The sequence below is a fragment of the Formica exsecta genome, unplaced genomic scaffold (assembly GCF_003651465.1).
Source record: "Formica exsecta isolate Colony F162 unplaced genomic scaffold, ASM365146v1 scaffold969, whole genome shotgun sequence".
In the NCBI taxonomy this organism is placed as follows: Eukaryota; Metazoa; Arthropoda; class Insecta; order Hymenoptera; family Formicidae; genus Formica; species Formica exsecta.
This window is the reverse complement of record NW_021853732.1, coordinates 333,037-350,208: the sequence shown is the minus strand read 5'-3', so window position 1 is coordinate 350,208 and position 17,172 is coordinate 333,037. Positions and strand designations below refer to the sequence as shown.

Here is a 17,172-nt window from a genome sequence, read left to right as displayed (position 1 = left end):
AAAAAGCGGTTGAAAAAATATTCCAAAATATTTTCAAATTTTTTTTTTATGGGATGTACTTGAGATACTACTACCATTTTTTACTAAAAAAATCTTTGACTTATTTAGTATAACATATTTAATTTTCAAAACGATCGGAAGGGTATATCATAGTTAAAAAAATTGAAAAGTTTGAGTGTGCCGCGTACGGTTTGCCGGTCGCTGCACAACGGGTATGCAAAGCACCACAGCATTAATTTGTTTTGTCACTTGAACTGTTTCTGCGATCTTCAATTGTGTTTTTTCTCCTGTCGTTTCGTTTTTCACATTCATTTGTTTTCCTGTTGGAGGAATAGGGGTTACATGTAATATTCTTACTCTTGGGTTAAGTTATACTGTTTACTGCGTTTTTTAATTGGTTCCCATAACTTTGTTCTCGGAATATTTATTGTATTTTTCGATCTTTGTATGTTTCTTTTGTGTACAGTTCAGGCTTATAAGTAGCATTCTTTTGTTTTGTTTTACTTCAATTGTTTTAAATGCTCATTTGTTTTGATAATAGACAACACTCATTTCCATTCGTTGATTTATCACTATAACTAAACGTTGCATGTTATGATTTTCTTATATTTCGAATCATAAAACTAGTGATTTGGCGGAAAATCGCAATGTCGCTCGAATAACCATTATTTATAAGAAATTTTCCTTCAATAAATATATCCCAAAGCGTTAGATGTGTGTATATTGTGCATTTAATTAATTATAAAATAATTATATTTTAGCTATACGCCCGACTACTTTAATTATATTGCGATTTATTAAATATATTTTTTTTTAATAACGGAAATAATAAAATCAAAAAATTTTATAACAAATTTTTATTCAGTTGGCATAATTTTTTGATATCATTATTTTTCTAGGAAATTAAAACAACTACTTTGTATAACAGTTTTTTTAGTTAAAATGTTTTTATTTAAATAATAATAAAAGAAATAAATTTTATAGCATAAGTTTTTATTCATTTGGCGCAATTTTTTGATCATATATATATACCCAGATAGCCAAGTTTGCCAAATCACGTATTGCAAATTATGCATTACATATTATATCGGTAGAACTCCGGCAACAGCCGTGCATAATTTGCTGTTTCAGTTAGTGCCGGCAGAAATGCAGCAGAAAACAATAAAGCAATCTCTGCATCATTATATGCTACAAAAAATGCTACAAAATTTAAGCAGAAGTTTTTGGCATAAAAATAGTAGATTTAAAGCATTGCATGTTGGCACAATATATGTGAAGAGAAGCTAAATAAAAACTGAACATAACATGACACATCACGCTATATCGGCAGAATATCGTTAGAAATCGAGTTCATCTGCAAGCACGGCGTAATGGCAGAAATGCTGCAAAAATTAAGTATGTGCTGTCATTTCAAAAGGTAACAGCAACAACACAGCAGAAACACATGCAGCATGGTCTGTTGTCATAAAATAATAGCAGAATCATAGTAATCTTATGATATGTTATATCAAGTTATAGTTCTTTCGGTTACCACTATATGAGGTATCTATCTCGTATTCAAGTTACAGGCAAATATAAAGATTATAAAGCGCGGCTATAACAAGATTAAAAATATGTAATGGCTCCTACATACAGGACGCGGCGACGCGGCAAGCGTTGCTGCATCCTGTGTCCTGTATGCAGGAACCATAATATTTATTTTTATCAATTTAATTTCTGAATTCTAACAGACTAAAAATATTTAACTAAAAGTTTGGAAACCAAATAAATTAATACAAAATTGTCCATTTACTGACTGCTTGAAACAAAATAAGAATTCAATTTTTATACAAATATCTAGCAGATATCTAATACATATCATTTTTCTGTGTGGGATGCTAAATATTATATTTATGACTGGACAATTTTTCGTCGTCACATTGTGACAGCAGCCTATGCTTGATTTCTGCCGCATTTCTGCCGTCAGATCTGATATGACAGACTTCGCTCGATATTTTGCTACATATCTGCTGTCATCACGTAATAGCAAATAATACTCGATTTTTGCTCCATTTTCTCTGCTAGATTATATCGGCAAGCCGTGCTGCCAGAAACGCTTAATGACCCAGATAGCAAAATACTAGCAGCATAGCAGACGTTTGGCAAAATCTGTTCGAACAGACTTGGCTATCTGGGCTGTTGGCATACTGCTAGCATTTTGCTATCTGGATATATACAGGGTGTCCGGTAAAGATTGTGCCAACGCTCGTTAGTAAAGTGGTCACACACAATCAGCGCCGACTTTTAGCCGGACGCACGTCGGTATCGGTGAACCGCCCGCCTGGTAGTGTGCACCGCCGTCGTAAGCGACGGAGCGCTCACGTACACTACCAGGCACGCGGCTAAAGATCGGCGTTGATTGGCAGACTTTACTCAATAATAACTCCTTTATTAAGCGTTATAGAAAAAAATATTACAGGACTTTTCTGTTCAGTTTACTGTGCTCTACCCACTCACGAGCGTTGGCACAATCTTTACCGGACACCCTATATACAGAATGTCTGATAATAATCACCCCATCTGTAATGTGCAGATAGAGCGGGTTAAACCGAGTAGAAAAGTTCTGTATCGTTTTGCGATTTTCGCAATAACTATTAAGAAATTAATTAAAAAAGATCGGTCAATGCGCGCGAGTATTAGCGCGCTGCGAGAAAGGACGCCACAAAGCGAAGGAGAAGCGAGAGGAGCGGATAACAATGTTTACATACGAGCGTCGCGAAACACTGAATCCTCATATAAAAAAATAGGAAATATTATTCGTGGCGCGACTCAACTACGATGTCGCGTGGGCTGTCCGTTCTCGCAGCGCGCTAATACTCGCGAGCATTAGCCGATCTTTTTTAATTAATTTCTCAATAATTATTGCGAAAATCGCAAAACGGTAGAGGACTTTTCTACTCGGTTTATCCCGCTCTACCTCCATATTATGGATGGGGCGATTATTATCAGACATCCTGTATATACGTGTATGCGTGTGTATTATTTTTCATGCAATTTTTTTCATATTACAAAAGGATCGGGTGCACTATAAAATATCGGTAGAAGAAAAAGGTAACAGCAAAAGGTGAAGATGCTTTTGTTTATTATTAACCTTATGTAATATCGTTTCAAATTTTCAATTACATTATTATATGTATAATAATAATTATAATAATCATCATAATAATGTTATGACAATGTATACACGTTAGATACAAGTTCATTTTCCTTCATCCGGTATAGAGTTTTTGTTAATTATTTTTTCTTCATTTTAATAAATCGGTTTTTTGTTTCCTCCTCTCTTTCTCTCTCTCTTTCTCACACACACACATACAAACATACATATGCATCCACATATACATATTTTTCCCTCGCTCTCTGCGTTCATTTCTTATATTCTTTTTTTTTGTCCCGATTATGGTGCATACCATTGCGCCAAACGAGACATCATCAAGACATCACATTACCTCTCTCATACTTAATTCTCAAAGGACGCTCGCACATCGCCTCTCAGGCGCATCAGTCATATTATAGTTATATTTGTTTCTGAACACAATGCTTTTACACATGACGTTAGGAAACTTAAGTTACTTTACTTCCCCGCCGTGGCGACATGTTCCAATGATCCCGGAATTAAAATTCGCGAGCATGAGCTTTACAAACAGACTTTTACAAAGCCGCTCGTACATACACACACATTCATACATACATACATACATATACATATATATATATCGCATTAGATATATTATAAATATGAAATTTTACATTAAAACATGAAATTGTCGAAAAAACAAAATAATGCATACAGAAAAAAGATTTAGGTGTAGACACCGATAGACACCGATTCGTGATAATTAACAAATATGTTACGTAGCACGATCGGAAATTAAGAAGCGAACCAGTCTATTGCCCAATTTATTCGTTGTAATTGTAAAAAATTATTTAATATACTAGCTGTGTGTAAAAATGTGGTTCACAATCGGCTGTTGTACCGCAATTTCGAACGCATCTTGTACATGAATAGAGAAGATAAGAAAAATAAATTTGTATATATTATTTGATAAAAACACAGGACCATGTATAACGTGTGTGTGTGTGTGTGTAGGGTGTCCCAGACCTATCACATCACCAACTAATAACAGATTCTTGAGATTATTTAAAGATGATTTTTCCTCAGCGAAAATGTCGAGAGAAGTCATCATTTTTTGCAAGTTTCCAATTTTTTCCGTCATATATTTCTGTAACTAAGCCTTAAATTGAAATTCTCTCTCTCTCTCTCTTTCTCTCTCTTTATTAAAGTAAACTCTATCTAAAATTAACTAAAAAATGTAGTTTTAACTCTCTATAAAGTTTAGTTTGCAAAAAGCTCTTCTTTTTTAGTCGCTTATAACACGAAAATTATTGATGCCTTGACATTTTTGCTGAGGAAAAATTATCTTAAAATAATGTCACGAATCTGCTATTAGCAGGTGGTGCGGTAGCTCTGGGCCACCCTATATATATATATATTCAGCACGTTTTGTAACATTTCTGCTGACATTCTGCTATTATTATTTGATATAACAGACTTTGTATACAATCTGGAATCTTTCTGCTGACAAAAATTTGTAGCAGACGTTTGGCAAAATCTGTTCGAACAGACTTGGCTATCTGGGCTGTTGGCATACTGCTAGCATTTTGCTATCTGGATATATACAGGGTGTCCGGTAAAGATTGTGCCAACGCTCGTTAGTAAAGTGGTCACACACAATCAGCGCCGACTTTTAGCCGGACGCACGTCGGTATCGGTGAACCGCCCGCCTGGTAGTGTGCACCGCCGTCGTAAGCGACGGAGCGCTCACGTACACTACCAGGCACGCGGCTAAAGATCGGCGTTGATTGGCAGACTTTACTCAATAATAACTCCTTTATTAAGCGTTATAGAAAAAAATATTACAGGACTTTTCTGTTCAGTTTACTGTGCTCTACCCACTCACGAGCGTTGGCACAATCTTTACCGGACACCCTATATACAGAATGTCTGATAATAATCACCCCATCTGTAATGTGCAGATAGAGCGGGTTAAACCGAGTAGAAAAGTTCTGTATCGTTTTGCGATTTTCGCAATAACTATTAAGAAATTAATTAAAAAAGATCGGTCAATGCGCGCGAGTATTAGCCGATCTTTTTTAATTAATTTCTCAATAATTATTGCGAAAATCGCAAAACGGTAGAGGACTTTTCTACTCGGTTTATCCCGCTCTACCTCCATATTATGGATGGGGCGATTATTATCAGACATCCTGTATATACGTGTATGCGTGTGTATTATTTTTCATGCAATTTTTTTCATATTACAAAAGGATCGGGTGCACTATAAAATATCGGTAGAAGAAAAAGGTAACAGCAAAAGGTGAAGATGCTTTTGTTTATTATTAACCTTATGTAATATCGTTTCAAATTTTCAATTACATTATTATATGTATAATAATAATTATAATAATCATCATAATAATGTTATGACAATGTATACACGTTAGATACAAGTTCATTTTCCTTCATCCGGTATAGAGTTTTTGTTAATTATTTTTTCTTCATTTTAATAAATCGGTTTTTTGTTTCCTCCTCTCTTTCTCTCTCTCTTTCTCACACACACACATACAAACATACATATGCATCCACATATACATATTTTTCCCTCGCTCTCTGCGTTCATTTCTTATATTCTTTTTTTTTGTCCCGATTATGGTGCATACCATTGCGCCAAACGAGACATCATCAAGACATCACATTACCTCTCTCATACTTAATTCTCAAAGGACGCTCGCACATCGCCTCTCAGGCGCATCAGTCATATTATAGTTATATTTGTTTCTGAACACAATGCTTTTACACATGACGTTAGGAAACTTAAGTTACTTTACTTCCCCGCCGTGGCGACATGTTCCAATGATCCCGGAATTAAAATTCGCGAGCATGAGCTTTACAAACAGACTTTTACAAAGCCGCTCGTACATACACACACATTCATACATACATACATACATATACATATATATATATCGCATTAGATATATTATAAATATGAAATTTTACATTAAAACATGAAATTGTCGAAAAAACAAAATAATGCATACAGAAAAAAGATTTAGGTGTAGACACCGATAGACACCGATTCGTGATAATTAACAAATATGTTACGTAGCACGATCGGAAATTAAGAAGCGAACCAGTCTATTGCCCAATTTATTCGTTGTAATTGTAAAAAATTATTTAATATACTAGCTGTGTGTAAAAATGTGGTTCACAATCGGCTGTTGTACCGCAATTTCGAACGCATCTTGTACATGAATAGAGAAGATAAGAAAAATAAATTTGTATATATTATTTGATAAAAACACAGGACCATGTATAACGTGTGTGTGTGTGTGTGTAGGGTGTCCCAGACCTATCACATCACCAACTAATAACAGATTCTTGAGATTATTTAAAGATGATTTTTCCTCAGCGAAAATGTCGAGAGAAGTCATCATTTTTTGCAAGTTTCCAATTTTTTCCGTCATATATTTCTGTAACTAAGCCTTAAATTGAAATTCTCTCTCTCTCTCTCTTTCTCTCTCTTTATTAAAGTAAACTCTATCTAAAATTAACTAAAAAATGTAGTTTTAACTCTCTATAAAGTTTAGTTTGCAAAAAGCTCTTCTTTTTTAGTCGCTTATAACACGAAAATTATTGATGCCTTGACATTTTTGCTGAGGAAAAATTATCTTAAAATAATGTCACGAATCTGCTATTAGCAGGTGGTGCGGTAGCTCTGGGCCACCCTATATATATATATATATATATATATATATATAAGAAATGGATTTTTATATTTATAATTATAATCGACGAACGCAAAGAGAAATGTATAAGGAAAATGAGATTTGAAAAAGTTACATCGGGCAGCAGATGGTAAAGAAAATCCGTCAAAAAATTTCATGACAAATATTAAAAAATTATGCAAACAATCAACACATAGCATATGCAAAAATATGTATCGCATACACATGTCTGGACTATATATATAAGATACATATAATTAAAACATATTATATACCATTAAAAACATGATATCTACCGTTTCTTTCTTTCGTTATCATTCTGATCTTAACGGTTTCTTCCACGTACAAAAAAAATTATATATGTGTATGTATGTGTATACTTGAAATGCAGCGAAATGAATCATTTGGAACATGAATCGCGGCTAGCTCTTACGTTATTAAATGTATACATCTCTGCTGTCTGCTAATTGGCTTAAATACTTTGCATTTTTGCGACAGTTGTTGAGTGAACAGATTCCAAGAAATGGTGATTCTCGAAAAATAAGATGCGCATATATCGGAAAAAGCAAAAGAAATCCTAAGGAAAGTTTTTTTTCGTTCTGCTCATTGCGGGCCCTTTCTTTCCCATATTTGGAGACTACTAAACATACGTTTAAAACGCATTTCATCGCGTGGCAAATAAAGGTCCTTTATTATGCGCATAGCCACGTTCGGCACGCTCGTTTTCACGCTTCGATATTTTACAAATCCTCCTAACTTGTTTTCGTTCGAAATATTCTCCGAGAATCGTACCTACCGTGGCCTTTCTCTTCGCGCACTATGCAAAAAAAATTGTCCCTAAATTTATCCGTCCGGATGACGGCGGTCGTTTAATCGCGCTAAAAGTCTCGCATCGTTATACCTAATCGATCACTTTGCTTCTCTATACAGGTGTGTAAAAAAAAAGAAAACAATAATTATTTTCAATTAAAATCAACAATTATCCAGAGCATACAAGAGCTATGTATTTACTAAACGTGACGCTGTGCCCAGTAGTCCATCGTAGAAATTGTGCATGTCCTTGATCCGGCTGAAGAAAAGAGACCGGTATCGAGCGATATATCGCTCTTGTGTATATATATATACGAACTATCCGATGTAGAAGGATTATCTTACAGGTAGATATCCTGTCGCAAAGCAAAGTCACCGGCGAACGAGATTCAAGAGAGATCTCTCTCTCTCTCTCTTTCTCTTTTATGATAAAAAATAATTAGCTCCGAAAATACGATCGCGTTCGATTCTCTGCGCGAATAATGTTATGAACACCGTGTTTGTTTTTGAAACTGGTGAGCACAGCATCAGGTTTTGTAACAATCGGAATTCGGAAGAGGGCTCGTGCGTTGTGATATAATACACGCAACATTATCTATACTTATAGAGCGTACTGATTTTTGCCGTTCAACAGGATATTCTTTCGCGAGGAACGCTTAAAACTTGTCATAGAAAATCCGAGCGTTCCGCCCGATTAATTTCGCTCTCTCTCTCTCTCTCTCTCTCTGTCTCTCCCTCTCTCTCTCTCTACATCCTAATAAATCATATTATCCTGTATTTTTTTTTTTCAACTGCTGAAATTATCAAAAAGATTATTGAGATAAGGTGCGCGACATGTTCTGTGTTTCAGGTTTCGGATAATTTTTGTGGAGCTTTTCCTCTTGTTTAAGCATATTTATTATGTCACAGTGAATCTCTCTATTCTTTTTTTAAGCATTGCTTTCGAGCTATCTAATCACAACACAGACTCATTACGACTCTGAATTTTTAATGTATCTTAAGCACTGATTGCCGTAAATCTCAATGCGATATAAAAACATTTATGATATAGGTTTGTAGGGCATCGTATTTTCTATTTGTCCGTCGAAGATTTACATTATTAGATACTGTTAGAAAATTTGTTTTCGCTCGGTAACTTAGTATAAATTCGAGTATAACAAACCTCAACATCTGAGTTGCAATATAGAACGTTTCGCGCGCGCGTGTATCTTGTTTAAACGTATCCGCAAATGTTTCTGTGTTGCAGGTGTATAAAAATATACAAATCATTCGAAAGGCCGCATGAAGAAAATGATTCTTAGCAGATCGAATGGCTTGTGAAACGTTAGACTTTTCTCAGCTCTACTCGAAAAAGTATTTTATATTTCTCTCTCATATATATATTTACAACTAATACAAGAAAAATTCAAATCTAAACTTCACAGTGAGACTCTCATTATTACTTTTCCAGAAAATACATTGTAAGAATTCTCTTGGTCGTCTAATACCTTTTTCTTTTTCTTTTCTTTTTTTTTTTTTAGCCAAGCTCTTCTGACAACAGTCGCGGTCATGCAGACGAAATACGGTGCTTATTTAAGCCGCCGCTATCTACGCATTGAAATTTGTGTACAAAAAAAGAAAAAGATATAGCAATTAAAACGTTGAAGATGACGGATTAGGAATTATACATGCAGCTTTATTTTTACGAGAGACCTCTCATAAAGCAATTAAAGTCCTAGAATGTTCTAAAGTAGCTACACAGTAAATCGATACGATCCGTCAACAAAATGATCACGCGTTTGTCCTATGTATAATATAATAAATGGCATACAGATAAATTATTATCTAAATCTTAGGTCTCCGTGGAGCATTTTTTTTTTCTTTCGTATATGTATGGAAGTATAAAAAGCCGCAATTATATAAAATATATTTCGTAAACAGATTTAAGTATTTCCACTTTTTTTTTGCTATCGTGATTACGAAAAAAGCAACATGCATAATTCTTTAAGATTTCTTTTTCTTTACAGCGTATATTATTATAGTTTCTATTAAAAGTGTCGTATTTTTTATTCTCTTCTTTTTCTTTCATAACACATCTGGGCTGTATAGAGGGATTTATTATGGTTGCATTTTAATGGTCTGCCTTCAGGTACTATACTACACTTTTACAATTGGTAGTTTCACAACGAAACGCATGATTACGCGTTGACAATAAGAAATAAATTATTGGCTTCTACCTTTGTTCGTCATCTAATTTTACAATACATCGACATAAATAATCGAAAGAGATCACACAATTTAACCAAGATTAAAAACCATTTATGGCCGAATAAAAATCAAATCTTGCGTACACAATAAAAGGCCTATAATAATGATCGATGCAAATGGCATAAGCAACCATCGGAGCAAAACGGCAAAAATCAATGACGATTGGCGTTGGAAACGTATGCATGTGAGAGTATACGCGCGTATTGTTTATTATAAAATATCTAGATTCCTCGTATGATTATATTCCATTCTTGATCGATCTTACGTGTATGCTGTTTTTTAACTTTCTTATTACTGTTTTTTTTCTTTATGTATAAATATGTATTGTTGTTAAGCCGCGCGAACTCCGTTTGTTTAAAGTCCTTGCTCAACAACAAACTGACGTTCGCAACTTGCATTCTTGTGTTTTCATTAAAGTAAATAAAATGGTCGAGTTTACATTGTCGTGTGTGTGTGTGTGTGTGTGTGTGTGTGTGTGTGTGTGTTGTATGTGGATGAGTAGATGGGTGGATGTATATGTTATCTCCTCACACTTAAAAGCTAAACCCTAAAGCTGCACTCTTATCATTCATTCTAAGTGTATTATACAAATAACTAGTCGACGCGACTGTTTGCTCGCAAGTACTTGCTAAACCGTTTACATCCGTGACATCGTGTATAAAACTCTATTGGAGTACATGCTTACATTGGTAATTCTTACTTTTCCTTCTTTTTTTCTTTTACGCAGTAATAATAGTAATTATCACTTTTTCGCTCTCTAGGCCACACAGTTTGATTGCCGAAAGTTTTCCCGCTCAGAGTTGTTTTCTCTAAAACTGCTCAGAGTGTTCGTGGAAATCGGGCAGGACCCGAGAGGCCAGCTGGGTTCATCCTCACTAGACCATTACCGTCTGTCCGTGCTCGAAGCTTTCGTCAATCATCCGTGTTAGACACGTAGTAATATCCACGCTCAATGTAGGGCCAGTCAGCTCAATAAAAGATACGAAAATACAGCAACGTAACAGAAATAGAGGTTTACCTCTCCCATGTTTTCCCTTCTCTTTTCTTTCTCTCGCGTGTTCTCTTTTCTACTCGTTGGTTTTCTCAGTCGTTATCGCCGCCGAGCTTAAAGTAAACTTCTCCGCTTCTGTGATTTCTTAATCTCAGAGAGAGATTTGGGCTTTGTGACTTGCGTTTATGTCTCGTGGATTTTTCCGTCTGGGAAATTTTTCGTCTGTATTTTTCAGAAAATTGTTCAGCCAAACCAACGTGTGTCCGAAAAATTTGTTGAATTCTCACTGTCGAAGTTAATCGCTGATCGCGAACACTGATGTGTTTTTTTCTTTTTTGGCTCTGTGCTTCGAGAAAGCAGCATCGGAGAACGACGTTTGAAAATGTTTACAAGCCATTTCCTTTTCTTCTTCTCTCGCCTCTTTCTTGATCTACGACAATAACATATCGTAGACAAACGTTCGAAGTATGCCACGATCTCTATCTGGTAATAAATCAGCTAAATCGTCTTCCTCTTCCACTGATCTTGCAATTGCCTACAATCAATCAATCAGCTGTATTGTCCACTTCTACCACCTCAGTGAATAGCGACCGGGCTCTGTTGGACGCAGACACCGACCATCGGGCTATCTTCTCTCTCCGCTGAATCTCGCTGGTTACCGGTCGACACCGTCGACGGTTGTCTGACCATCCCATGCGCGTCGGCGGTCGAGTAGCCGTAATTGTAGAAGTTCTGCTGCTGAATCATCGGCGAGGTCATCATCGCGGGCAGATGGGGTATATTAGGAAGAATTAGGCTATTGTACGATCCAAGGGAGCTCTGTATCAGGGAGCTGTCCATGGATTGCATGGACGTCGTCATCGGGGCTGACGCGGGCGCCCCGGCCGATGTCGATGGGTAGCCCGTTGTTATGGCACGCCGACCGCCCGTGTGACGAGGCGAAGACTCGCAGTCCATGGGTTGATAACCGCCACCAGGGAGACTCGACGCCTGCATTTGTTGCAGACTGCCGCCGCTGCTGCTGCTGCCGCTGCCACCCTGTCCCGACAAGGTTACCAGTCCTGGGACATCGAAAAAGAAGAAAGTCAATTTAAGAGATCGTGCAAATTCTTCAATATAAATATAAATATAAATATATATTTATATTTATACACACTAATGCCATAATCATCCACGCAAACCGCTCTAGCTCTTACAATTGAATAATCACTAATGGGAATAAAGAGAAATAAAATCTTCAAACGTCTACACGAACATGTTTGCAGGCAATAATTTCCACCGCTAACATCTTCCCTCCACACATTCCTAAGGCGAAAATGACTTTCCGATAATGTTTCCTTCTTGAAATATTTATCATATACTAAAATATTAAAATGCAAATACTCTCTAATACAATTTCTTCTTTCGTCTTGTAAATTTGTACAGTCGATAAGAATTAATCAGGTTTTACACATACTGTAATTAATTACAAATTTATTACGATCTTAACACTCCTACGATGCTTTCATTACAATTTATGTTTGCGTTTTATTTACTGTAAAATATATGCGCTTAGAGAATATGATTGATATCATTCGTATTACCCAAATAATTACATCTGATTTGTCTGTTTACATAATTATGTAATCGCGATGCAGCGCAATCTTTTCTTAATTATGTATGTAATAATTGATGTGCAATTGGGGCATACATTAACGCAAACTTAAAAAGAGGGATGTATAATAAATGCATATATATGTATAAATATATATTACTGACGAACAAGACTTATTTCACAGAAAGTTACTATTTCATGTCCCATTTACAGCACTGCACTTGATAAAGTGCACAATATAAGCAGCTAAAGCATGCATAAAAAAAACTAGAAGACAATGATGTGACTTTTCTACAAAACAGAAATTCGCAATTAACACAGAGATGCAATACTTTCAGTTGTGGTGTGTGGAATATGTTCTGCAATCGTGATAAAACATCCATCTCCGACAACATTCATGTACAACGATCATTATAGTCGCTTTCGATCATCGGTGAAAGCAAAACAATAAAAAACAAACATATTCCAGCAGTCACACGACGTTCTTTATTCTTTTATTTGTGTATTTGTCCTTATATGTTCTAAGATATTGTTATCAAAAAGGACAGCCTTATGTAATAACGAATGATCGATCTCGTATAGTGGACACTATATAAATTGTATTAAATGTGTTAATAAAATTAAAAAAGACACGGGCTACAGAGCAATGTCAATCCGTGTCTCTCAGAGGGAGTAGTATCTTTTCAAGCAAGCAAAGGCTTCGCGCAATACATCCGAGGCCAGGATATGATTATTAGGGATATCGTTAATTTTTTAGCATGTGTGTCTGTATGTGTATTGTGTCTATATGCGTGTGTGTATGTATGTATGTGTAGGAGATTGTTTGTTAGACAGAACTTACTTATGTTAGTAAGTAAGATTAGGGTTGGGGCCTAGGACAGGTCGTCGCCGCCCCGCGGATACGACAGTCATCGAGCCACGTATTGTCCCCCCATCATATCTACGGGCAACAACAAGTATCGTTTAGTTTGCGCAGAAAATAAAAGGTGTATTATTAAAAAAAGGGGAATAGAGGGAAGAATCAATCGCGAAATCGTGCGTACGTATCTTAGCAAAATTATCGTCCTTCATTTACACGTTATCGTCGAAATCGCCTAATCTACTAAGGAATTATTCGATTAACTAGTCTGCTTTTCGAAAAGAATGCTAAGAATATCTCATTTCACAAATGTATATAATAGAGATGGAAAATTTATTTTCTGCACAAATCAAAACCTTCCTAAACTCTCAATATAAATACAACTGTCCGTCCTGAGTTTCTGTTTATATCTACCTTTTGTGCTCAATTATTCAGAAATACTCAATAACAGCTCAGAGAGATCATTAGCCACAATCAAACGTTTGATTTCTGTCTTTTTATATCTTTTAAATCGTTTGCAAGAACGATGGAAATTCCTGTAAGCAACTGTCAAAAGACTTTATTGCAGCCTGAATAGAACATGTGATTGCAGTTAGATATTTTTTCTTTTTTAGATATCTGCCTCTTTTTATATTATTACATTTTATATAAAATTTTCTACCAATAATGGGCAGTGAAAATTGTACATTTTCTTTCTATATCGGCGTTCGCGTTTGCTGAGAAGGCCGATTCAGAAAAAACTGCAGATTAAATGTATCATCAGGCAATCAAGAATGATATTAATAATGAATGATGAATGAAATCAAGCGACATAGAGCCACACTTTGATAATAAGATCATGTTTCTCGCTGCAATATTAATCATTTAACGTACAGTTATTGTGACATAATGCAAATCTGACATATTTTCAACTTTAACGCATTTAGTGAAGATAGTTGATGCTGTTCAAGTCGAAATATCATACGCGGAATATATGGAGAGTATGAGAAATGCGTGTAACAACGTTGAAAACTTGCCAGAGTTTCGAAGAAACTCAGATGTGAAGCACACAAATGCGTAATTGGATTACTTCTCTCCTTCATGTTACACAATGATTCGGCGAAATCGAACGATGCCGCGCGACAGTCAACGACTTACCATGATCCTGGCTCATCGACACCACTGCCGGACTCGTGCTCGCGCTATTGGCAGCAGCGACATTCGTGTTGGTCCCCTCATCGGCCGTTCTCTTGAAGAAGTTGTGTTGGAGTGCGTAATACGGCGTTACCCTCGTCTTCGGATCAAAGTCCAACATCCGTACGATTAGGTCTTTGAACTTGAGATAATCGGACATCGAGTGACCGGGCTCCCCTATCCTCCTGCCCCCGGGGCCGCCGCTTTCAACACCTAGAATATCATGTAAGCGCCTCGTGCCGGGAGGTTTGTATTTTTTACCGTCCTTGGACTTTTTCAGCACGTACGAGCCATCCGTGGGGACTTTGTCAAAGTACTTCCGCGCCTTGTGCGCTTAGTCCAATATATGTTTCGGCTGCATTCCTAGTACTTCTACGATTTTGTTCATTTGATCGACCTGCAAATTATACAAAAAATCTCTTTATACCGTTAAACAGAAATTTATCTTGTTTATAGCAATATGTGTGCATTTTTAAAACGAGTCATTTGCCATTATTGCGCGAATATGTCCTTAACATGGTTATAAATTCCAGTAGCATCTCGCGCTATTAATGAGAATTATCGAGAGCTATGGACTTGACGCGATTAAAAAGAACATGCACAACGATCGGGTTATTTCATTACCTCATTGGCCCCACTAAATAAAGGTTCTCCCGTGTGCATTTCTACTAAAATACATCCCAGACTCCACATGTCTATCGCGAGGTCATAAGGTATTCCTAATAGAACTTCCGGTGATCTGTAGAACCTGGACTGAATATATTGGTATATCTGCAAAGACAAAAAAAGGAAGTAGCAAGTGAGACATGGATCGAAAAGCGGCTTGGAGAGCACACGCGGGATAATTAACATCTTATGAGATACCCACTCTTTGTCCAAGTTGACACGAACTACCAAAGTCGACTATCTTTATCGCACTTCGTTTGGGATTGCATAAAAGGATGTTTTCGGGTTTCAGATCACAGTGAATGATGTTCAATTCCGGTGTAGACAGGAACAAGAGGGCAGTACACAGTTGCTGTGCAAACTTTCTTGTCAGATTTAATGACACTCCTCGGAAATTCGTATTTCTAAGTAGGTCATACAGATTATACGACAGCAGTTCGAATACTAGACATAAGTGATTCCGCCACATAAAATGCCTCTTCAGTTTAACTGTAATTAAAAGAAGAAGAATATATTAGTATCACCTCTCTTACGTATGTAAAATACAATGCACATATTTTTGTGTATGTACCTATATAATACTTGTTGTCGGTATCTGCTCTGTTCATCATTTCTAATAACCTAACTTCGATTTGCGCTTGATTTAGAAAAGGTTTCTTGTTCTTGATGATTTTTATTGCCACTTGCGTCTGCTCTTCGTGGTCAAACGCTTTCACTACTTGGCCAAAACTGCCTTTACCTGCAAACAAAAAGCATGTAAGAGAAAATTCTATGTAGAATAAATAATTAAAATATCTTTACCGACTAATATATGCAATCGTTAAAAACGAAGAGGATTATTAGATATTATTAGATATATATTTAAATTTGTTATATTTAAAAAATATACGAAATAATATCTACGAGAAGTAAAAAATTATCGATTTACATCATTGGATAATTTCTCGTGATATCGTCAATTTATACGGTACAACAATTATTCCTCTCCATTATCCCTACTCTTTTCATTTTTTTCGTCTTACCTATTAATGAATCGATCTCGTATCGATCGAGGAACTTTTCCCCATTCTTGATAATATAATCGTGATTATCGTCGTCCCAGCCATCGTTGTAGAGTTTCCTCTCCTTTTTATGCGAGCCATCTTCTCCTTGCATCTGCTGTGCTCTCCTCTTCTTCTTCGCATAGTAAACCTGGAAAAGAAATCGATATAAGAAATTGTTGCGATATTTCTGATATGTAAAAGTCAAGATTTGTTAAAATTCTATGCAAAGACATCCGATATGGAAACAAAAATATCCAATTATTGTAATAAACTAAATAATTTTATAAATATAACAGTCTATATTTTGTACATATCGTCATTATTAAATCATATTATTATGTAATATTTATCTATTTATTTTTCCTAATTTTTTATCAACCCGATTTTCTTCATATCATTTATTATTAAAATTCTAATATTCGTTCTAATATTTATCAGACAACTGTTTTATGCGTCATTGGATCATGAAATTGGATCGTAACTCTTATCAAGTCGCAATTCGCGTAATTAGCATGTTTATTGATATGATGTTTATAATGAAAATTCGAACAATTGATCGATTGGTCCGAAAATTCATTTATGTTAATCAATCAATCAGGCCTAATGGAATTATACATAACGAAGTACACATCCTCCAAGTTATATTCGCACGGGCAGAATTTAGGTCCATGACGTTCCGCGGGAACGAGGAGAGAACGCGCGTCCGATCGATCGCTTATATTTTTCACGACGTATATAAATCCGCGGTTATGCTGCCTTAAATTCGCCTGTAAAGCACGCCTTAGTCAAAATGCCGTCATGATTATCCGCCTCTCTCTCTCCCTCTTTCTCTCTCTTTCTTTCTCTCTGTATGTGTCTCTCGCTTTCCTCCTAAAAAGCGTTATATTCGCCGTAAATATCCCTCGTCTACGAGGAGGAAGGTGGAAGGATGGCGCGCGACGAGAGGGTGGAGGGCGCAAAAGCG

The 17,172-nt window shown here is 36.1% G+C and overlaps 1 protein-coding gene across 1 annotated transcript in view; it reads right to left on the bottom strand.

Annotated features, from left to right (window-relative positions):
• Positions 1 to 5,417: 5,417 nt before the first annotated feature.
• Positions 5,418 to 17,172, bottom strand: part of LOC115245399 (serine/threonine-protein kinase minibrain) — a 108,292-nt gene continuing 96,537 nt past the window's right edge. Inside the window, 6 exon segments of the mRNA XM_029823695.1 lie at positions 5,418 to 11,934; positions 14,464 to 14,896; positions 15,124 to 15,270; positions 15,368 to 15,654; positions 15,737 to 15,904; positions 16,188 to 16,356. Coding sequence (XP_029679555.1) covers positions 11,450 to 11,934; positions 14,464 to 14,896; positions 15,124 to 15,270; positions 15,368 to 15,654; positions 15,737 to 15,904; positions 16,188 to 16,356 — 1,689 coding nt within the window. The 3' untranslated portion in view covers positions 5,418 to 11,449.